Raw genomic sequence first — 24,377 nt, forward strand, 5'->3', positions numbered from 1 at the left:
CCAGTGCCGCCTTTGGGAGACTCCGTGAGAATGTATGGGAGCGGAGAGGACTCAGCCTTACCACCAAACTGAAGGTCTACCGAACAGTGGTTCTCACCGCCCTCCTCTTTGCCAGCGAGACCTGGACTGTCTACAGCAGACACGCTAAACAGCTCAACCACTTCCAATTGAGCTGCCTCCGCAGACTTGTCCACGTACGATGGCAGGACAAAGTCCCAGACACGGAGGTCCTGGAGCGGGCTAGCACCCACAGCATCTACACCCTCCTACAGAAAGCCCAAGCCAGATAGGCTGGCCATGTCGTCAGGATGTCTGACAGTCAACTACCGAAACAGCTGCTGCATGGAGAGCTGAGCCAGGGGAAGCGCTCAGTTGAAGGGAAGAAGAAACGTTTCAAAGACTGCCTCAAAGATGTCAACATCAATCCCAGTAGCTGGGAATCGCTTGCTCTGGACCGCCCAACCTGTTGGAGCAGGACCACTAAAGGAGCGTATGCAGCAGAAATCAGGAGCACTGTAGAGGCTCGGAGGAAACGCACCGCGTGCAAGGCTCAAGCTACCTCCACTTCCACTGCAGCACCTATCCTCATGTGTCCCACATGTGGGCAAGCTTTCAGGGCCCAGATTGGCCTCACCAGTCACCTCCGGACCCACAGTCACAAACCCTCCACCTGACAGAAGTCGTGGTCGTCTTCGACTCCGAAGGACCAACAACAACAGTCTTTCCTGCTGTATTCTGTTCAGGGGGAGTGGTACTACAAAAAAAGAAGCTGGTAATTATTCCAAGAAAGTGATTTTTGGAGGTGATATTTCTTTAACTCCAATTCTCCTGGAGGACAAATTCCAGTTCGTATGATAAGAACGGATAGTCAAAAGAGCACAGATCTAGAAATCAGTGTGCCACTGAAAAAATACCACAAAACTTCTAAGAGAGAAATTTATTGATGGCCAGTGCAATTAATGGCTTTATAAACTATAGCAAGGTCACAAGGTCAGTTTCAGACCCAATCAACATGCAGGTGAACCCCAACTGTAAAATATTACTTTCATGAGTTACTGCTGAAACAGCATTTCAGTCAGCACACTATAAACCCTGCCAATTGCTATCTTGAACATCACGGTAGTAAAAGACCTGCAAGCTGAATCTGAAACAGCTGAAAGATGACTGAAGGGAGGTGTAGAAGATCACATTGCTATATATTACCTATTCAATGTCTGCTGTAAGTTTCCATTGCTCAATGATACATTGCAAAATCTGCAGTCGAAAAGTAAGCCAGAGTGAATAAACGCAACAGGGAGGGAAATGTAATGCTGACCAGAATGAAATACTTTGAGCACCAAGCATCATGAAGTCAGAAGTTCATGTTGATTTCATAAGTTAAAGTCACTGAAAATGGATCCACCTGCATTATTAAAGTGATGACTTTTAGATGCAAAGTTAGAGTAAAATAACCAACAGCAAGGTGCCATTTAGTTTAGTCTTCCATCTCGGAAAGAAAAATGGAGCCCTGAGTAATGTCAAAAACTTCTCATGCTAAACAGATTGTTACAACCACATATACTACCTCCAATTTTGGCCTGCAAGTTCAAGGATGCTCTGATTTGAGAGGTGAGAGGTCCATTTTTAGATACATAAATTCAAAACATTGCAAATATTTATTTGACATGATGATAAAAATCCAGTATTTATTGGACAATGATTCTTTTGATTTAATGTCAAGACACAACTGCAATTCTCTTTTGTCAAAATTTAAATCAATTCATGAATAGGATATTATGATAATGAACTGATGGGGTGGGCTTATCAGAATACATTCTGAGAGGGGAAAGGAAATAGTGCACTACAATAGTCAGAACAGTCACCATCACAATCAGCCAGGCATTGAGGTTATCAGTCTAATGAACATATGGAAGACAAATGCATGAAAATACAGACACACTGACATTACAGATAAATAGGTTCAATAACACTCCCCAGATGTTCATCAATAAATATTTATGATGCAGAACTAAAACTGTACAAACTGCAATGTGCAATTATTCAGCATTTGGTTTCATTTCACTTCCTCTGTTCAAGAGTAACCTTGGATGTGGAAAAAAAATAATTTTAAAAAGTCTCTTTAATAATTACAGTCCCTCAAGGACCAGCATAGCTTGGAATGTGATCTCTTCAATACAAATACGGCTGCTTGGTGCAGAGCATGTCTGGTGCAGCTTATGAGAGAAATCAGCTTGTAAAAAATGGTGCATCCCATTCAGTTACAACTTGAATTCTGCACACATCTTCTGTTGATCACTTTCTAGGGAAATATTTTGCAAGAAATCCTGCAGATAAGTCTCTGAAGGGAGTGTCTGAATCAGACTTCATCTTAGGAATCCGGCACAGTGCGCGAACACTGGGAGCACGCAGCAGCAAATTCTGTCCAAGGCCCACACAGCTGGATGTCAGCCAATAGAGAGCCATTGACTGTAAGGGAGATAGATAATAAGCACACTTAAAGTCAACATCACACCTCCTTTCTCATTTCTCTTCCCCTTTCCCCAACCATGCCATGCACAAAGAATGGTGTTTTTGGTTTGAAACCCCAGCAACAGCCTGTATTTTTAACTCTAGGAAGCATATGGATTCAACTAAACATGATCCTGTGGCGACCCACTTTCTGTTAAGGCGAACCGGCTCACAAATAGCCAGCATGCAGGGGGAGATGTTGGTAATGCACCCCTGACGTCATTTCCGCCCGGAGAGGGCGGGTGCTAGGGATTAAATGCCAGCGCCGCGAAGTTTGAATAAACTAGTTTCGAAATGACTTACCGACTGCGTGTCGTTATTTCAGCGCTGTGTGTAGCACATCGCTACAATTCCAAACAAAATATAAAACATATGATGTATGAAAGTATTTAAGAGCTGCATCTCCCTGATTACACAGAACACAGAGGCTCTCAACTTGCCACAGCCCTGCACCTACAATATACTCTCAGTGCAGTGGCCTCTTTATTAGGTGTGCAAATATTTAATCAGCCACAAAATGATGGATGAACTCAGCAAGTCAGGCAGCATCTAATGTAGGGTATAATCAGTTGACATTTCCGGCCAAGACCCTTCATCCTGACTGGAAAGGAAGAAGCCAGAATAAGAACGGGGGGGGGGGGGGGGGGGCAGAGGGGAGGAGAACAAGCTAGAAGGTGATCCGTGAAACCAAGTGGGTTGGGAGGGGGGATGAAGTGAGAAACTGACATGTAGTGATAAGTGGAAAAGGTAAAGGGCTTAAGATGGTGGTTCAAGCTGACAGGAAGATGACTAATTCAAATTGCCAGGTGTTACAACAGTGGTGTGCAGAGAAGCATCTCTGCAAACCACGTTGGAACCTTGAAAGGGAAGAGTACCGCAGCAGAAAGCCACGAACATACACTCAGTGGCCTAATGAAGTGGACGAACATGGAATAGACCCTTCTGGCCCTTTCAGCCATGCCTCCCACCCCCACAACCCGATTTAACCCTAGCCAAACATAGGACAATTTACAATGACCAATTTATGCAGGCCTCTCCTTCGCACGTTCCACCAGTCTATTGTCACCTGTACTATCTCCTATGTGGTGGTGTGCTGGGCCAATGGCATCAACACAAGTGATAACCAACATGCTCAATAAACTGATTAGAAAGGCTGGCTCTGTTATAGGAGTCAAACTGGACATAGTGGAGGTTGTGGTAGAACAAAGAACCCTCTGGAAAGTCCTGGCTAGTCTAGACAATGTTTCTCAACTCCTGCATGGCACCTTGGCTGAACAGAGGAGCACTTTCAGTAATAGACTAAGACAACTGTGCTGCTTCAAAGAACACTACATGACATCATTCTTACCCTCAGCAGGCTCTATAATGAGTCAACCTACAGCTGGGGAAGTGATCTTGTAACCTTTGACTTGTAAATCTTGTACAACTCATTTTTAAGGTAACTTATTTTTATTCCTTCTTGCTTCTCTTCTAATATATGTATATCTGTGCACTTATAATGCTACTGTGACACTGTAATTTCCTTTGGGATCAACATCTAGGATCTAGTATCTGGTCTTTGGACTGTGGGAAGAAACCCAAACAGTCATGGGAAGAATGTACAAATTCGTTAGAGAGCTATGGTAATTGAACCCACGTCGCTGGTACATTAAAGCATCATGCCCACCACTACGCTACCATGCTACCTGGTTATATCATTATTAAAGCTTTTCTGATAAAAGTGAGATAAAGAGTGAGAGAAATAACAAGCAAGATAGTGGTAGTCTTCATGATGAAATGACTGTACAAAAAGTCCCAGGGAATTCTGTAGCATGAGTGTTATTTGTCATGTTAGTCAACATATAGATCATTCTAATCAGAATTAGCAGAAACCAGAAGATAAACAACAATAGCTGACTTGCCCTATGTGCAAGCATAAGAGCAGCAAACACTTACCGAGGGGACTGCTGCAGCAATTGGAACCATCAGCACTGAAAATCCACGGATCATGTAGGTGACGTATTTCTGAAATTTTGACAATTCAATTTTCCGGAGAGCAAAAATCTGTACTTGAACATTGGGTATAAAGACATCATTAAGGTTCTGAAGCAGAAGAGCCAGGGGTGTACTTTCAAAGATATGATTAAAACCATTTTTTATCACAAAAAATTAGCACATGCTCTTAAATTTTAGAGGTTTAACCTGTGTAACCATTTACTTAAGACTATCTTATGGTAGTAGGTGACATAAATTGAAATTACATCTGACAGAATAAGCATTAGAACAAGTATTATTATGATGTAGGAAACTATGTTTAAGAACAGAGAGATTATTAGATCACAAAGCATTGAAAACTTACTTGGCTTACTAAAATGATTTGTTCATACATTATAAGCTCACAAAATAATCATAATCCTCAGTATTGATCAAACAATCCCCAAGTTTTTAAGTAAGACAATTCATGTATCTAAAATGGATGAGTTCAGTTGTACACTGTGTCCAGTTCTGGTCCCCTGCTATAGGAAGGATGTACAGAGTACAGAAAGAGTACAGAGGAGATTTACCAGGATGCTGCCTGGTTTAGAGAGTATGCATTATGATCAGAGATTAAGGGAGCTAGGGCTTTACTCTCTGGAGAGAGGGAGGATGAGAGGAGATATGATAGAGGTATACAAGATATTAAGAAGAACAGATAAGAGTGGACAGCTAGCGCCTCTTCCCCAGGGCACCACTGCCCAATACAAGAGAACATGGCTTTAAGGTAAGGGGTGAGAAGTTCAAGGGGGATATTAGAGTAAGGTTTTTTACTCAGAGAGTCGTTAGTGCGTGGAACGCACTACTTGAGTCTGTGGTGGAAGCAGATACACTAGTGAAATTTAAGAGACTACTAGACAGGTATATGGAGGAATTTAAGGTGGGGGGGATATATGGGAGGCAGGGTTTAAGGGTCGGCACAACATTGTGGGCCGAAGGGCCTGTACTGTGCTGTACCATTCTATGTTCTATGTACACAAAGAATGACCCTGAACAATAGGATACATTTCATGCATTTTTTTAATATGTTAAACTAATACCCCATCTGCCTTTTCAGGTGGATGTAAAACTTCCAGTAGCACATGAAATTCAACACTATATTCTGCCCAAGATTTATACCCTAACCAGCATTACTGAAAGTGATGGTTGGCTATGGGCACAATAAAATAGATAATATTCCACAATTCTGAAATATATAATTGAGCATAAAATATTTAAGACATCCTGAATCATGGAAAGCACCATAACCTGATCTTAATCTTATTTTCAACTATTGGTATTGGGATCTGAACAGTGATGCTGTTCTTACATCTTTATTCAAAAATGCACATATTAAATTCTAGTGCCTTTCACAACTTCTATGAATATTTGACTAAAGTTAAGGTTGTACAATAATTAATCATGCAAATATAAATAAAAACTGTAATGGGTTTTATATCCCTTCTCACTTTTAAGAACTCTTCATCTCATGTACTTGATAATTATTTATTTTCCCTTTTGCACTTGCATAGTTTGTTGTCTTTTGTAATTAGTTGTTTGTCTGCCCTGTTGGGTGTGGTCTTTCATTGATTCAATTATGGTTCTTGGATTTACTTAGCATGCCCACAAATAAAAAACAAATCTCAGGCTTGTTTATGGTGGTAATAAATTTATTTTGAACTTTGAACAAAGGCTATATGTTGTAAAAGATATAAAGCATAATTAATAGGCTTTTCTTGAATGATAGCAAATTAAATCAGCTTATTATTATCAGATGTATTGAGGTACACTGTCTTCCATACCATCCATACAGATGAATTCACTACAACGGTGCATTGAGGTTGCAAAAGGTTAAACAATAATGGAGTGCAGGATAGTGTTATAGTACAGAGAAAGTGCTGTTAGACAGTAAAATTCCAATAAGTTAGGTTGTATGGTCAGGAGTCCATCTTATCTTACTCAGATAATATTCAATCACAGAGAGATAGAGGCTGTACTTGAGCCTGGTGGTATGTGCTTTCAGGCTTTTGTATCTCCTGCCCAATAGGAAAGGTGAGAAGAGGGAATGTGGTTGGGATCTTTGATTATGTTGGCTGCTGTAATGAGGCAGTGAGAAATGTACACAAGGAGGATGATGTGCTGAGCTATGTCCACAACTCGGCAGCTTCTTGCACTCATGGGCAGAGCCATTGCCACACCAGGCCATGGTGCAACAACAAAAATAGTGAGGGGCAAAGAGGATATGTCAAATTTCTTTTGCCTCATGAGGCACTGGAGAGTTTTCTTCGCTGAGGCAGCAACATGGTTGGATCAGAACAGGTTACTGGTGATGTCATTGCTAGAATTTGATCTCTCAACTCTTTAGACCTCAGCATTAATGAAATAAAGATGAACACGTGCACCACCCACCCCCCCTTCTTGAAGTCAATGACCAGCTCTTTTGCTTTGTTAATATTAAGGGAAAGGTTGTGATAACATCATGTCACTTCACTCTTTATCGCCTTCTTGTCCTGCTGACTCATCATTATTTGAGATACAGCGCACTAGGTACTAGTTGTCCTGTTAATAGCACATTTATTTACTTCACAAAATCCTTCACAATATCTGCACTTGGATCATTTATGCAGAATATATGAAGTACATGATGCCAGATCTTCACTTTAGTTTATTCAACAAGAGTGGAGGTCCATTAAACAATACATCCTGCAAAAGCTTACTTAAGTACAGGTTGCAAATTTTTGAAACCACACTTGACTTCCCCATCAACTCCTAAAGGTCTTGCTCACAAGCCTTTCAGTTCAGAGGTTCATTTTTAAAATGACTGCATGAGAAATTGAAAACATGCAATTTTTTTCATTCAAAGCATGCTTAAAATCTAGTGAGTCTGTGGAGAAGTGATTTGCATACACCTGTGCCCATTTACATCATCAAAGAAAATTCATGTAAAAGGGTAGCAATATACAGTACAAGCCATCATTGGGAATTATAAAGAGACAACGAGTCACCACCTACTACTCTGGAACAGAAAACGAGCTTAACTAATTCGCTGCTCCAAGAATTGATTTCTCTTTATTTCTTACATCCTTCACCTACATGAAGAGTAAAAATCTTTGTTATGTCTCTATCTGAATGTGCAAATTAGAGTAATTTGTAATAAATAGTATGTACAGTAAGATTATATAACACAACAGTCACCATAGCTTAGAAATACAATAGCATCAGCGTGAATTAATCAGTCTGATGGTCCGGTGAAGGAAGCTGTCCCGAAGCCTGCTGGTCCTGGTTTTAATGCTGCAGTACTGTTTCCCGGATGATAGCAGCCAGAACGGTGTGTGGCTGGGGTGACTCGGATCCCCAATGATTCTTCAGGGCCTTTTTACTCACCCATCGCTGTAAATGTCCTGTATAGTGGGAGGTTCACATCCACCGATGCACTGGGCTGTCTGCACCAATCTCTGCCGAGTCTTGCGATTAAAGGAGATATATTTCCCATACCAGGCAGTGATACAGCCAGTCAAGATGCTCTCAATTGTGCCCGTGTAGGAAGTCCTTAGGATTTGATGACTCATGCCAAACTTCTTCAACCATCTGAGATGACAGAGGCACTATTGTGCTTTTCTTTACCACAACCAGTATGTACAGTCCAAGTGAGATCCTCAGTGATGTGTATACTGAGGAACTTGAAGTTGTTCACCCTCTCAGCCCCAGATTCATTGATGTCAATAGGGATGAGACTATCTCCGTTCCTCCTGTAGTTCACAACCACCTCCTTTGTTTTTGCAACATTGAGGGAGAGGTTTTCTTGACACCACTGTGTCAGGGTGATGACTTCCTCTCTGTAGGCTGCCTCGTTAATATTTGAAATAAGGCCAATCAATGTAGTATCATCTGCAAATTGAAGTAGCAGTTGGAGCTGTGTGTGGTGAAACAGTCATGGGTATACACAGAGTAAAGGAGGGAGCTTAGGACACAGCCCTGGGAACTCTTGTATTGAGGGTCAGAGGGGCAGAAGTGAGGGAGCCCACTCTTACCAAGTGCTGGCAATCTGACAGGAAGTCCAGGATCCAGCTACACAAGGAAGGATGAAGGCCGAAGTCTCTGAGCTTCCTGTCAAGCCTGGGTGGAATTATGGTGTTGAATGCTGAACTGTAGTCCAAGAAGAGCATTCTCACATAAATATCCCTCTTCTCCAGGTGTGTAAGGATGGTGTGTAGAGCTGTGGCTATTACGTCGTCTATCGATCTGTTGAGTCAGTAGGCAAATTATAGGGCGTCCAGTGTTGCTGGTAGCATGCTGCAGATGTACTCCTTGACTAGCCTTTCAAAACATGTGTTTATTATTGAGGTGAGTGCAACAGGACGCCAGTCGTTCAGATGTGCTACCTTGAACTTTTTAGATACAGGGACAACGGCGGATGTTTTGAAGCAGGAGGGCATTCAACACTGGGAGAGGGAGATTGAAAATATCTGCAAACACACCGGCCAGTTGTGCCGTGCACACACTGAGTACCCATCCTGGGATACCATCCGTTCCCACAGCCTTGCGGCTGTCCACTGATTGGAAACACCTATGTACTTCAGCCTTACAGATGACCAACGTGCAGGTCACATCAGCAGCTCTCCTCGGGGGCTCAGTGTCAGCGACATTGAATTGAGCGTAAAAAAGATTTAGCTCATCTGGGAGAGAGACAGCAATGTTGGCAGCACCATTGCGTTTAGCTTTGAAGTTTGCGATGGTGTGCAGACCTTGCCATAAGCTGTGCATGTTGTTGGTGAAAATAACACTAAAATGTTAAATAGAAAGCAATACAACACACACACAAAATTCTGGAGGAACTCATTGTGTTACTTGGATTTCCAGCACCTGCAGATTTTCTCTCGTTTGTGGAAATAGAAAGCCATGTTCTTTTTTAATGCTGAACAGATTTTCAAAACAACACTCTTACCTCAACTATTAAAAGGTTAATGAGCCCCAAGGATATGGGTATTATCCAGGTTGAATCAGGTAAAGTCAAATCAGGAAACCAGAGTGTGCCACCCACTGATAGGTCCTGAGCACCAGATACTATAACAGAAAATGGATTAACATTAGCTATCATCAACCAAGACTTACGAGAATCTTTCTATAACCATTGTCTGCAATCTCCAGCCATGCCACACACACACACAATAAATGTGCTATTGACAGGATGACTAGTAAGCAGAAGTCATAGGTACAAGATCATCAGAAACATTACTGATGAAACCCAGGAGTTACTACGACTACTGCCATACTTGAGTTACTCAGTTATTTAAGTAGCCTGCCATTAACCAAGAATGATCCCTTAGCAACACCCTTAATAACCACATGTTGACCTGATGAAAGTAAGATGACTTCTGAAAGTACAAACATCTTCTGATTCTTCCTTACCATTCTGCTTACAGCCTCAAAAACTAAAATATCTAACCAGAATCAGGTTTATTATCACCAGCATGAGACGTAAAATTTATTAACTTAGCAGCAGTTCAATGCAATACATTATAGAAGAGAAAAAAAAACTAAATTACAGTATACATACATTGAATAGGTTAAAAAACATGTAAGAATCAGAAATACTGTATATTAGAAAAAGTGAGGTAGTGTCCAAGGGTTCATCGTCCATTTAGGAGTCGGATGGCAGAGGGGAAGAAACTGTTCCTGAATCGCTGAGTGTGTGCCTTCAGGCTTCTGTACCTCCTACCTGATAGTAATAGTGAGAAAAAGGCATGGCCTGGGTGTTGGACGTCTTTAATGATGGACGCTGCCTTTCTCAGACACTGCTCCCTAAAGATGTTCTGGGTACTTTGTAGGCTAGCGCCCAAGATGGAGATGGACTAGACCAACAACCCTCTGCAGCTTCTTTCAGTCCTGTGCAGTAGCCCCTGCACCCCCCCCCCACCCAACCCCAATACCAGACAGGGCTGCAGCCTGTCAGAATGCTTTCCACACTACAGCTACAATAGTTTTTGAGTGTATTTGTTGACATGCCAAATCTCTTAACTCCTAATGAAGTATAGCCGTTGTCTTGCTTTCTTAATAACTATATCGACAGGTTGGGACCAGGTTAGATCCTCAGAGATCTTGATACCATGAACTTAAAATTGCTCACTCTCCCCATTTCTGATCCCTCTATGAGGATTGGTATGTTCTCCTGCGTCTTACCCTTCCTGAAGTCCACAATCAGCTCTTTCGTCTTACTGACGTTCAGTGCAACATTGTTGCTGTACCACCACTCCACTAGTTGGCATATATTATTCCTGTACGCGCTGTCGTTACCACCTGGCATTCTACCAACAATGATTGCATCGTCAGCAAATTTATAGATGGTATTTGAGCTGTGCCTAGCCACACAGTCATGTGTATATACAGAGTAGAGCAGTGGGCTAAGCACACACTCCTGAGGTGCACCATTGTTGACTGTCAGCGAGGAGGATATATTATCAATAATCCGCACAGATTGTGGTCTTCCGGTTAGGAAGTCGAGGATCCAATTGCAGAGGGTGGTACAGAGGCCTTCTCAATCAGGATTGTGGGAATGTTGGTACTAAATGCTGAGCTATAGTCGATGAACTGCATGCTGACATAAGTGTTTGTGTTGTCTAGGTGGTCTAAAGCCATTTGGAAAGAGCCTTTGCAATTGCATCTGCCGCAATGTGTTTCATTTTCATAAATCTACGGTATGTGGACTCTGCTCAATTCTTCTTATCATTTTTGAAGTACCATTTTGCTGCTTCATTAATAATATTCTATCATTTTCTATTTTAACGACAGGAGGCTAACTGGCCTGTAATTCCCTGATTTCTCTTTCTCTTTTCTTAAATACTAGGGACATATTTGCCATTTTTCCAATCTGTGGAAGGAAGCTAGACCACATGCTGTTTTGGAAAATGACAACCACTGCATACTTTACCATAACAGTTTCCTCCTTTAAAAACCTGGATAGGTAGGTTACTGGATCCTGGGGAGTTACAGCCTTTCAGTTTCATTAATTTTTTTCAAATGCTCCTAGCAGAAAAGTTACTGGAGAGAACACACAGTTCTTTTCAGTTCACCTGTCCAATATGTGTGCCACTGCATACCATGCTAGAGCATAATATAGAGGGTATACGGGCTTTTTTCTGGAAACCCAGATGGCACCAATAAGTTGTGACTCTTTACACGCAGCTCCAAAGGGGTTAGATTATCAAACTGACTGAACAACTGGAATTCAGAAAATATCTTGTGCAAAACATGTTAACTTTATAAACGATCAACCATGATTCAGCAATTTCACTTTGGATGTCTGCTATTCTTTGGAAGGTTTTTTCCCTGCTTCTGCTGTGACACCACTGCCTCATTCCAAAAAAAAGCAAGTCAAGCCATTTGACTACTAGAATGCAACTTCCTTAAACAAGGAATAACCACAGTATGTCTAACATGCTGAAGAAGCTGAGTACCTGCTGAAGGATCAGATGACGCTAGACTCAGGTTCCTCAAAGCAAAAGAGATGCATATCCAAAGTGGCAGCTGGACCCAGACAAGAAGACTAGCTTTGAAAGGATGACAGTTGTCACGCACATACAGTTCCGAGATGATCCTTTTCAAATTTTTCCTAAAATGGAAACTGACACCCAAGGGACAAAATGATTAATTAAAACCTCATAAAAAACACCTGCTTATAAGTTGCATACTCCATATAGTTTTGGCTTCATTTAATGAAGGTACAAGGTAGGATATTTAATCACATTCCCAACTTACAGAATGCTGAACAGGCTCTGGGGAGAATAGCAAAGCCCTTCACAGTGAGACAGGTACTAATTCCTATGACCACAAAAAGTACGTGGTTGATGCATTTAAGTTTATGGTCAATAGTGACCCCAAGAATGTTAATGGTGAGACATTTAATGAGTTTAATACCCTTGAAAACGATGAGCAGTAATTAGGAAAAGGTCACTGCTTGCGTCACTTTCTGCACCTGTCCAAGTCAGGAAAGTTATGTGCTGCTTCACGCATTTTCTGACAGTAGTGAACTGAACAGTTGGAACAGCACACAATCATCAGCAAACATCCTACTCTAACTCCGTGATGGAGCAGGTCCTCGGTGAAACTGTTATGTTGAATTCTCTGCCATAAGGTGCACCGGCTAGAATCAGAATTGTTCGAGTCACATCTTTTCTCTGGATTTCCTTTTACTTCAGTTTCACCAAGGTTTTTGATGCCATGTTCCCACAATGTGACCTTGATTTCAAGGTTTATGACCATCCTCTGGAATTTCACTCCTCTGTTCATATATCACCAACAATATAATGAGAGCTGAAGCCTACTGATCCTGCCAGAAACTGAACACAAAATCAGTGAGCGACTGAGCAAGTGCTGCTTGACAGGTTTATTAATGATATTTTTCATCGCATTCCTGACAACTGAAATTGAACTGACGAGGTGGTAATTGGTCAGATTTGATTTGCTCTGCATTTGTAGACTGAACATATCTAAGCAACTTTCTACATTTTGTGCTGGATGCCACTGCAGAAGAGGCACTGTTGGTATGGAAAGCAAGGTATCAGAAGCACAGCCAAATATTGTTACAACATTTTTCATCCATTTTCAATGGGATATAGACTGTCAGGACAAATAATGTTTCAGTGATTGGTCCATTTTTGTCACATGACCCAAGATATAGTGAAAATCTTGTCTTGCATGCAATTCATACAATCAATTCACTAAAATAGTGTAATGCCGTAGTACAAGGTAAAACAATAACAGTGCAGAATAAAGTGTTACATTTTACAGAGAAAGTGCAACGCAGGTGGACAGTAAGATGCAAGGTGACAACAAAATGGTCTCTGTGGGTAACAGTCCAACTTATTGTACTAGGGAACTACTCAAGAGTCTTACAACCATATGATAGAAGTTGCCCTTGAGCCTACTGATACATGCTTTCAGGCTTTTGTACCTTATGACTGACTAAAGGAGGGAGAAGAAAGAGAATAATTGGAATATGTGAGGCTTTGGATTATGCTGGCCATTATTTGAAAGCAACAGCAAGTGTAGACAGAGTCCATGGAGGAGAGGCCCGTATCTCTGATACACTGAGCTGAGCCCACAATTCTCTGCGGTTTCCTGTGGTCACAGGCGGAGGGGTTGCTGTACCAAACCGTGATGCATCTGGATAGGTTACTATCCATGGTACTTCGACAAAATCTTATTGATGGTCACGGCGGATATGGTAAGTTCCATTAGCACCCTGAGCAAGAAGAAGTGCTGGTGAGCTTCTTGGCCGGACATCAACATGGTTCGACCAGGAAAGGGTATTGGTGATGCTCACACCTAGGAACTTGAAGATATAAATCTTCTTGCTTCAGCACCATTGAAGTTAACAGGAACACGTGTACAACCTTTCTTCCTAAAGTCAAAGACCAGTTTTTTTTTGTTTTGCTAACACTGAGGGAAAGATTGCGCCATGACACCATGTCACTAGACTCTCTATCTACTTCCGATATTCTGACTCCTCATTATTTGAGATACTGTCCATTATAGTGGTATAACCTGCAAATTTGTAAATAGTTAGAGCAGAATCCAACCAGGCAGTTGTGAGTGAATAGGGTAGGGGCAATGGACACAGCCCTATGGGGCACCTGTGTTCAGGATTATCATGTGGTAAAGGTGTTACTGCTGGTTCTTATTGATTGGTGCCTGTTAGTCATGAGGTCAAGGATCCAGTTGCAAAAGGAGATGTGGAGTTCTAGGTCTACGAATTTTGAGATGTTTGGTTGGTAATATAGTACTGAAGGCAGAGGTGCAGTCAATAAACAACAGATAAACATAGATGTTTTTACTGACCAGGGTGCTCCAGGGCATTTACCATAGATCTGTTTCAGCAGTAGAATTACAGTGGGTCGAGGTTGTCTGGGAGGCTGGAATTAATGCATACAATGACCGGCTTCTTAAAAGGGCTTCATGATGGTGAGGGTCAGAGCCACAGTGCAGTAGTCCCTCCAGCCGAAATATGGAGAATCAACAGACATGGCCAGGGACAACATCCTGATCAATCGCTGTTTATGAGTTCACTCTCTGGATGACTAATCTTATGTCTACAATGGTGACTGTGGGTTCAGGCTGCTGGGGTGAATGGTGGCATCTCATTCCCTTTCTGCTCAAAACATGCACAGAATGCAAGTGGTCGGGAAAGGATGTCCTGACGTCAGCAATGATATCAGGGCTGTCAAGTTATAGCATGCAAGTGTTGATTTCACTGACAACTGTTCTAGGACTTGCTTTTTGGACTGGTATTGTTTCTTGGCATCTCTAATAACTTTACAGATTTCTCGTAAAGGTCATGGACATTAGTACAGGACCAAAATAAATTAACCATTTGGCATTCCTGATTGTAAATGGTTAGACAGTTTGGTCTGATATTTTTTCACATAAGAACTGCGTTCACTTAACCGTGTTGGCATGAGAAAGCTTATGAAGGTATTTAATTGCCATCATTCTTCAAGACTAGACATTGCAGCTCTATACTGCTGTCAACCATTTGTTGCACAGTTACTACAACATCACTAGGATGACGTCTCAGTTTTAGGAATGCCAGATGCTTTTCCTAGCATTCTATTTAACTATTTTCAATACAGTGTAGTCCGGGGTCACTAACGTTTTCTGCTCCGCGGACCGGTTTAATATTGACAATATTCTTGCCGACCAGCCAATGGGGGGAGGGGTATTAATCATGACTGGAATATAGGTGATAAGTCAACTGTAAGTCACTTATAAGTGGCTAATACACTCAATTTTGTTTCCAAAAGGGTTTATCTAACAAATTTAATATTAAACACAGCGCATATTTTCCTTGCATGAATATAGTGATGTCCATTATAAGTCACTTATAAATCAATAGCATACTTTTTAAGTAATGTTTGGATATTAAACACACATATTTTCCTCATATGAACATATAAAATCATTGCAACACACCAACATTGCTGAATCAGTGGGAGACCTGGGCTTGTTTCCCTGCAACAAGACAGTCCCATCGAGGGGTAATGGGAGACAGTGATACTCGAAGGGGGTTCCTTCCGTCCAGTCTATTCCGCAATTTAGTTTTCATTGCATTCATTGCAGAAAACCCTGCTTCGCAGAGATATGATGTTGGAAATGGAAGCAATGTTTTCAGTGCTTTCGTGGCTATCTCAGGATATTCAGCCTCGACTTTGATCCAGAATGCCGGCAGAGATATTATGTCAAACATACTTTTTAGCCCACAGTCATTTGCAAGCTCGAGGAGTTGATCTTCTCACGCTGACATGGATGATTCGCTGGGGACATGCACAAATGGGTCACAGACCCATTCTTTTGCACGTCTTGGGTCACTTGCGAATGGGAAGTAACGCTCGAATTCTGTCGACAGCGAAGACAGGTGATCGCACACCTGCTGTGAGAAGGACGGTGCAGCTCAGTCTCTCCCAAAATCCCAGCTAATGTTGGGAACATGTCAAATTCGCCCCTATCCACTTGCCGTCCCCACAGTTCCAGTTTGGCTTTGAAAGCAGACACTTCATCTGCCAACTTGAAGACAGTTGTCATTCTCCAGTGAAGTGACAAATTGAGTTCATTGAGCAGATTGAAGGATGTCACACAGATAAGCGAGTTTTGCTATCCACTCTTTGTCACCGAAGTGTCCTGTCAGTGGTGACTTTTTCCCTGAAAGAAATCTCTGTAGCTGCTCTCTTAACACAAAAGCCCTGGCCAGGGCTCACCCCCTTGATAGCCACCTGACTTCAGTGTTTAAGAGAAGGCATTTGTGCTCTGCATCCATTTCCTCACAAAGCTGCTCAAACAGACGTGAGTTAAGGGCTTTTGCTTTGATGTGATTGATAATTTCAACAACATCACTCAATACGCTGTTAAGATCAGGTGACATTTTTCGGCTAGTCAGCATTTCCTGTAGACTGGCATTCAGGAGCAACCTCTATGACTCAGGTAGTGAAACCACACGGCCGTCCAGTCATAGCTGCAGCCCAGTCTGTGCGTATTCCAACACAGAATGACCAGTCCAGTTTGCCTGACATGTAGTCATTCAAAGACCTGAATAGTTCTGCCCCAGTTGTGTTAGTTGGCAGCAGCAGTGCACACAACATAACCTCGTGCACATTGTCTTGAAATATATATCGCACATAAAACCAGCAGTACTCACGAGGAAATCTGCAGATACTGCCTTGTTGTCGACATTGATAAACTCGTCGACCTGGACAGCATACCATGGTGACTTGTTAAGCCATTCTAACAGCTGTGCTTCGATGTCTTCAGCTATGTCATCGATTCTCCTTGAAACTGTTGTAGCTGAAAGAGAAACCTGTACCATCTTGTTAGCTGCAGCTTCTCCGAACAGTTCATGGCACATGTCCTGGGCAGCAGGCAGAAGCAATTCTTCACCCACAGTGAAAGGCTTCTTAGCTTTAGCAATACGGCTAGCCACTAAGTACGATGCTCTCAGAGCAGCAGCATTTGTGGAGGTGGTGGCTCTCTCCTGCTTGCTCACATTTTTTCTGCTCAAAAAACTCAACGGGTTTGTCTTTAAGTGCAGGATGCTTGGACTCAAGGTGCCGAAGCAGTTTTGAGGGCTTCTCTGCCTCATGATTCAATTTTGCCACTTAAAAAAAAATTGGATAGGTATATGGACAGGAAAGGAGTGGAGAGTTATGGGCTAAGTGCAGGTAGGTGGGACTAGGTGAGAGTAAGCGTTTGGCACGGACTAGAAGGGCCGAGATGGCCTGTTTCCGTGCTGTAATTGTTATATGGTTATTAGACAGTTTGTCTCCACATATCACATTTAGGAGGATTGGAGTGTGAGAGTAACCGGTTGCATTAAAGCCATATTTTATGTACCACTCATCGTATTTTCTGTAGAAGGAAGCTTTCTTTTTTTTTGCAGTCTCGGCCTCAGCTGTCTCTGCGTTATCATCATCATTAGGTCTTTTATGTCCCCTACCACCTCTTCCAAAGAAACTCTCAAGCGACGTTTGTTTTTTACTCGAGTAGTTGTAGTTAATGACCGACTGATGACCTTGCGTGCGTTCAACAGTATGCATAACAGTGACAGGGAATGAGGAAAGGTGCAGCTGACTCATATTGTTTCATATCACCAAATCGTATCGTTTTCTTGCGGCTCGGTGCACATGCTTTGCAGCCCGGTGGTTGGAGACCACTGCTGTAGTCTATGGGTTGATCCTAACCACGGAGAGCTACAAGGGGCGATTGATTTGTTTGTGGCCTAAGGTAAAAGGCGTCAATTTTAGAAAACCTAGTACATTTATTTTTCAACATAATCCCCTCATACACTTACACACTTAGTCCAACGGTCGTGGAGCTTACAGAGACAGAGCCAAAGCAATCTAGGGTAAAAAAAAACTGTGAAATACCATTTTCACTGCATTGAAAATGAATTAGCCTGGGTGAAATTTTAATCTATTACTTTGAGAAATTTTAATCTATAACTGTAATTACAGGAAGTGACTAACAAAAAAAATCAGTTGATATAATTTAGGGATAATCTTATCAAAGCAGAAGGGTCAGGAAGGGTTAAGATAATCAAATGCAAGTGAGTTGTACTGCCAAACTAGATGACCAAGTGCGCTGCTGGAACAGGACAATGGTCCAAAACATCAAGGGTCAGGAACTTGGGCAGGTTTGTGGTTAAACCAGGGTAATGATTCTTGTATATTCCCTGCTCCCTTTGAATCAAATGGGTTTATTGGAAAATAAGTTATAACTTCTGTACAACGTTTAAAAAAATAAAATAGATGTGTGTTTGAATATTAATAGAAATAACATTCAATATCTGGAAAATATATATTCCCAAGGTTCTGGATTATCAGATTTTTGCTGTCCTAGCCTTTATCTTGAGTACTGTGCCTAACTAGTCCCTTTGAGCAATTAGGCACATCTGATCTGCTCCAGCTACATTACTTCTCATACTTTAGAAAGAAGGAAAAAGGATACATACCGAGCTACACTTTCTGACCACCCAACTTGCTTTGCACGCACAGATACTTCATAACGTAATCGCTTGGCTAGCTCTGCAATCTCTGGCTGTAGATTTTCAACCTATTGAATGGGATAAAAGCATGTGGTAAAACAATGTTCAAACCTTGTCCAAAATTAGAAAATGTTGGAAAAAGTCAGCTAGTCAGGCAGCGTTTTGCTTTGGCTGTGACTGTTTTTTTTTCCCCCACCGATGCTGCCCGAGTTGCTGAGTGCTTCCAGCATCTTCTGTTTCTTTTTGTTTCAACTTTCTAGCATCTGCAGTTGGTTTTTAAGCTTCAATTCCTATTAATAACTTAATGGATTCTATTTCACTTCCTCAATGTACACAAACGTTCTTTTGCTGGTTGTAGCTACGGAAGAGCTTTAAATGCCTCAAAAAATAAAACAAGAAGAACTTTGAACTGCAAGTTTATAGGCTGTTTAAGAGGATGGGATAGGAAAACCAGGGTTGGGAAGTGCATTTTGTACAAAAGTTAGGATGCAATGTCACAGTGTGCACAACATTGGTGAAAATGCACTTGGAGCATTGAACGCAGTTCTTTGCTATACTATAGGAAGGATGTGATAACACTATCCAAGCAGATAAGTTTTATTTCAAGATCCTTCTGTGATGCATTTCAGAGCTTTTTTATATCTTCCTAATTCTTCTCAGCATCTTCCACTATTTACACCAGTGGTTCCCAACCTCTTTCTTGCCATGGACCCTACCATTAACCAAGGGGTCTGTGATCTCCAAGTTGAGAACCCCGATTTACACCCTCCAGATTAATCAGCAGTACACACAAAATGCTAGAGGAACTTAGCAGGTCAGGCAGCATCTATGGAAAAGAATAAACAGTCGATATTTCGGGCCAAGACCCTTCATCAGGACTAGAAAAAATGGTGAGAAGTCTGAGTAAGAGGGGGAGAGGGGAGGAAGTACAAGGTGGTAGGCGATAGGTGAAACCAAGAGAGGAGGAAGGGTGAAGTAAAGAACTGGGAAGCTGTTCGTGAAACAGACAAAGGGCTGAAGGAGGGGGGAATCTGATAGGAGAGGGTAGAAGACCATCTCTTAGATGGCACTGAAAGCAATTATGTCTCCTCGTCACCTTGATATCTACCCTTTCACAGACTACCCTTTGTTTTCTCCACAGTTCCCCCATCCCTGCAACTTCAACTTCCCAGTCTTACAACTCTAATGAAGAGTCACTGACATGAAACATTAATTCTGTTTCATTTTCCACAAATGCTACCTGATCTGTTGAACATTTTCAAAATTGACTTTCAGAATATTGGAGTAAATGGGTTTGGAAGTGTCAAAGACAGAAATGCAAGTAATCCAGTAGAATATTTTGAATATTCAGACCTGTATGATAGATATTTTATTAACCAAAAAAAAAAGCAGAGCATGTATGTTAATATCCACCAGCAAGAATATGCTACTGGAACTTGTGAAGAATGGTTACCAGTTAGCTCATTTTGGAAATTTAGCTGTTTTTTTAACTGGATGTATTCTGATCTACACCAACAATCTATGTTTATCCTATGGCCCTGATTAATAATAAATATCACCACATGCATTCACTAGTTTAGTTGATCAATGACAGTGATCCACCTTTAAATGCAATGACCAGAGTCAAATGTAACCAACGTTCGTTCAAAATATGGAGAACTGACTAAGCTCTTCACTTACCTTGGCAATAATGTACGTCTGATAAACAGCGAGTGGGAATGTTACAGTTGCTCGTAATGCCACTGTTGTGCATATTATACTCGCCCACCACGGCAGTCCTGTGCTCTGTTGCACATTAGTCAATAGGTTTTCCATCAGGTGAACAGGCTCTGAATCAGAAATACTCTCATACCAGCTAGGCCGGGGAGCTGACACTGGTGTTGCAGGCAAGCACGAGGCCAATGAAAGCATCCTTACATGCATAACTGAGGGGCTTCCATACATTCCAATACCCGAACTCACAGAAGTGGGAAAGTATCTGGTGTTGATGGCCAACCTGCCCTTTTGAAAGATTCTACGCACAATTGAACAGGATAACGCTTGTGTTCGTTGCCATGAGCAGTGCTTCATTACACACAGTCCACTACGTGACGATGCAAACATCTTTACCACCTTCAGTCCCCGACAGCCCAGCATTTTCGGAAATCTAAGACAACCAAAAGAGGAGAATTATTAAATTTTGCTTCCTTCACCTCCAGTGGCCTACAGTTAAGCTTCCTACTAAACTCTACAAAACAGCCCAGAATTCTTCCCAATGTGAAGACATATGTGCATATGTCTTCATATGTGACATATATGAGACTCATCTCTCATACTAAGTAATGCAGGAAGTTAAAACAAACAACCCACCATTATTCAGATGGAGGAAATACAGTTCTAATGAAATACTCCACAATTAAATCTATGGAATGAGCGACAATAAAACACCAATTCTTCAATAATTGCTTGGGGAAGATAGGTCAAATCTATGCCTCAATATTTAGTTACACAGGAGTTGCCAACAACTCACATTCATAGCACTTTTAACATAGTGAAGACATTACTCCTGTGCAGAGTGATAGCCCATCAAGTACTCCCATATCAAGTAGGTAGCATTCAGCTTCTTATACTTACAACAAGCAAGCATGAAACAGATTGGGTTAAATGCCCATCAACTCCAACCTATAGCCTTTTTGCAGAAGATACATTATGGTAGTTATAGAGAGGATGCAGAAGTTAAGTGCAGGTCAGACAAACTGGAATTATTTAAGAATGAAATAAAATGAAGAAATATTCTTCCTACACAATATCAGTCAACAGAAGTTTTAACATGGCTTGCTTACTTTCAATACTTAACAATAGTCTGTCGTAGCATCCATTATCAGAGATCCCTACCACCTGTGTCATGCTCTTTTCTCACTGCTGCCATCAGGTAAAAGAGCCTTAGAACAGTTACTACCCTTCATCCATCAGGCCTCTGAACAAAGGGGATAACAAAACTCACTTGCCCCATCACTGAAATGTTCCCACAATCAATGACCTCACTTTAAGGACTCTTTATCTCATGTTCTTGTTACGGTATTTAATGCTATTATATTTATATTTGCATTTGTACAGTTTGTTAACTTCTGCTCTCTGGTTGATCTCTAATCGATCCTGTTTAAGTTACTATTCTATAGATTTGCTGAATATGCTCACAGGAAAATGAATCTCAGGGTTGTGTATGGTGACATATTTTGATAATAAAATTTACTTTGAGCTTTGAACAGTTAGTCATTCTGACAATGGACCTCTGAAGCTCCAATTGCTGACTAGCTTGCAGACGAGGAACATGTATACATCACAGAAAGAATTTTAAAACTTCTTGAAGAAAAAGGCAGAACTAAAATTCAAGAGTCTGAGAAGAGAATACTGAAGCTTGAGGACATTGGAGAATGTTGTCCTGTGCCTGGAATTTAAAGAAGTGATGCAAAAAGGAGGTGAAGAAAAGGGGTATTCCCTGAAATGGCTTGGTAGAGTTAACTGAGAAACTGGGAGTATAGTGCAGATGTAAAAAAAAATCACATATAAAATTCCCTTGATTCAGAATGTACTGTAGTTTACCCAGGTGGTAGCTACAACACAAACTCACTTTTACTGATTATATCTCTGTGAATAAGATTTAGAAACACATTAAATTCTGTTGCTTAACTACTATACAGGGAACAAGGCATAGCAGGGGTGATGAACCTTTTTGAGAGTGTATCTAGTGAAGCATCGCTGCCATGAGACCAAGGGAAGAGTTTGCCAGAATCTGAAAAACGTTGAATGTTGAAATTTCCATCCATGCTTTCTGTCTAACAATTTCCATTTACTATTACAGCTTACATGTATATGGATCTCCTTTCTAAAAAGCTACGGATATGATATCCATTCATTTTTTCTCTTGGAGGGAGCTGAATTGAGAACTTGATAGGAAGTGGCACGGCCTCAGTGAGGTACAGAATGAGTCAGAGGGCTATTGGGTTTGATTTACTCTGAACACTTGGCACTCAGAGGCATTTACCCATTGGAGGTGTGACTTGCCAAATGCCCATGTGCAAGTGGGATCTTCCCGTTCACCTGGGGCTCCCGCCCTGCTCACCAGGCCAAGGAGCCCGCCCCCACGGCCGGTGCGGCACTTCGCTGCTCTCCAGGCTGCCAGCGAAGCTTCCCTCCCTCGACTGCTCCACCCTAACCTTTAGGGATGCTGCGCCGACATCGTCCCTCCAGACGTGCTGCCCACATAAACGCCGAGCTGGGCACAAACACCTACCCAGGCCCGGTCCGTCACTGCCGGCGCCGCGGCCCGCTGCTCCGCCCAGACGTGGCAGCGTCACCGGCGTGCGGTACGTCATCACGTCATCTCCAATCGGGGGGAGGGCATGAAGGAATGACTGAGCGAGCGAGGGAGGGAGGGAGGCAGAGGAAAAGAGGGGTGATGGTGGGAGGGGGAGGGTAAGGGATGAGTATGGGAAAGAGACGAAGGTGGGCGGGAAGAGAGGATGGAAAGAATGGGGTAGATGAGGGGAAGAGAATGATGGGAGGAGAAGCATGAGAGGGCTTGGAAGGAGGTATGATCATGAGAATAGAAGTTAACTGGAGAGGCAGAGGATGTGGAGTAGATTAGGGAAAGTATGAGGGAGAGAGGGCAGGAATAGTGAGGATAACTTCACTTGTTCCTCACCCCTAACCTCGACCTAAGGACTTACTATTAAGACTCTTCATCTCATGTTCATAATAATTATAGCTTGCTTGATTTTTTTTCTTTTTTATTTGCAGTTTGTTGTCTTTTGCACGCTGGTTGTCCACCCTGTTGGTGTAGTCTTTCATCAATTTTATTATGGTTGAGCATGACCACAAGAAAATAAATCTCAAGGTTGTACATATACAGTGATTTATACAGTGCCTATAAAAAGTATTCACCCCTTTGGAAGTGTTATTGTTTTACAACATTAGAGTTTAATTTGGATTTTTATGACACTGATCAACAGAAAAAGACTTCCGTATCAAAGTGAAAACAGATCTCTACAAAGTGACCTAAATTAATTACAAATATAAAACCTAAAATAATTGATTGCATAAGTATTTACCACCAAGTCAGTGTTTAGTAGATGCACCTTTGGCAGCAATTACAACTTTGAGTCTGTGTGGATAGATTTCTATCAGCTTTGCACATCTGGACACTGCAATTTTTCCCCATTCTTCCTTATAAAACTGCTCAAACTCTGTCAGATTGCATGGGAATTGTGAGTGAACAGCCCTTTTCAAGCCCAACCACAAATTCTCAATTGGATTGAGGTCTAGTCTCTGACTTGGGCACTCCAGGACATTGACTTTGTTGTTTTTAAGCCATTCCTGTGTAGCTTTGGGTCATTGTCTTGCTGGAAAATACATCTTCTCCCAAGTCACATTTCTCTTGCAGACTACATCAGGTTTTCCTCCAGGATTTCCCTGTATTTTGCCGCATTCATTTTACCCTCTACTTTATCAAGCCTCCCAGGATCTGCTGCAGTGAAACATCCCCACAGCAGGATGCAGCCACCATGCTTCATGGTAAGGATTACATATTTTTGATGTTGTGTGGTGTCTGGCTTACCGGAGATGGGAGGAAGGGTGAGAGGCGAGGGGAGAAAGGGAAAGAGGGGAAGGGGTGAGAGAGGAGGGAAGGAGGGGAGTAGGGGATTTATGGTGGAGGGGAGAAGGAGATGGTATGGGAGAAGGTAAGAAGTGGGATGGCAAGGACTGAAGGAGGGAGAGGGGGTAGAAAGCAAGAGTTAAGTGGTGAGGGAGGGAGGGAAAAGAGGGTGGAGAGGTGGGGAGGGGAGAGAGGAATAGGGAGGGAGAGGAA

The 24,377-nt window shown here is 41.9% G+C and overlaps 1 protein-coding gene across 6 annotated transcripts; it reads right to left on the reverse strand.

Moving 5' to 3' along the window:
- Positions 1–22,898, reverse strand: LOC132380996 (cytochrome c oxidase assembly protein COX18, mitochondrial). Of its 6 annotated transcripts, none has more exons than XM_059950079.1 (7): positions 22,803–22,898; positions 20,210–20,675; positions 18,497–18,597; positions 11,955–12,121; positions 9,446–9,564; positions 4,444–4,551; positions 4–2,466 (listed from the first exon to the last, which is right to left on the reverse strand). In XM_059950079.1, the coding sequence occupies exons 2-7, from the start codon at positions 20,663–20,665 to the stop codon at positions 2,293–2,295; spliced, it is 1,125 nt and encodes a 374-aa protein (XP_059806062.1). In that variant the 5' UTR covers positions 20,666–20,675; positions 22,803–22,898; the 3' UTR covers positions 4–2,292. The 6 variants fall into 6 exon arrangements, 5 of the variants coding, with proteins under 5 accessions (XP_059806075.1, XP_059806062.1, XP_059806042.1 ...); XM_059950059.1 differs by having other exon boundaries at positions 22,726–22,860; XM_059950069.1 differs by lacking the exon at positions 22,803–22,898 and adding an exon at positions 22,632–22,770.
- Between the last annotated feature and the right edge of the window lie 1,479 nt (positions 22,899–24,377).

This window comes from Hypanus sabinus, chromosome 2 (assembly GCF_030144855.1).
Source record: "Hypanus sabinus isolate sHypSab1 chromosome 2, sHypSab1.hap1, whole genome shotgun sequence".
Classification (NCBI taxonomy): Eukaryota; Metazoa; Chordata; class Chondrichthyes; order Myliobatiformes; family Dasyatidae; genus Hypanus; species Hypanus sabinus.

Coding starts and splice junctions, on each gene's coding strand:
- LOC132380996 (XM_059950079.1), bottom strand. CDS start 20,665: ATGCTGGGCTGTCGGGGACTGAAGGTGGTAAAGATGTTTGCATCGTCA. Junction 12,122..18,496: donor TGGTCAGAAAGTGTAGCTCG/GTATGTATCCTT, acceptor CTTGGGTGTCAG/TTTCCATTTTAGGAAAAATT. Junction 2,467..4,443: donor TTGCTGCAGCAGTCCCCTCG/GTAAGTGTTTGC, acceptor TCTCCCTTACAG/TCAATGGCTCTCTATTGGCT.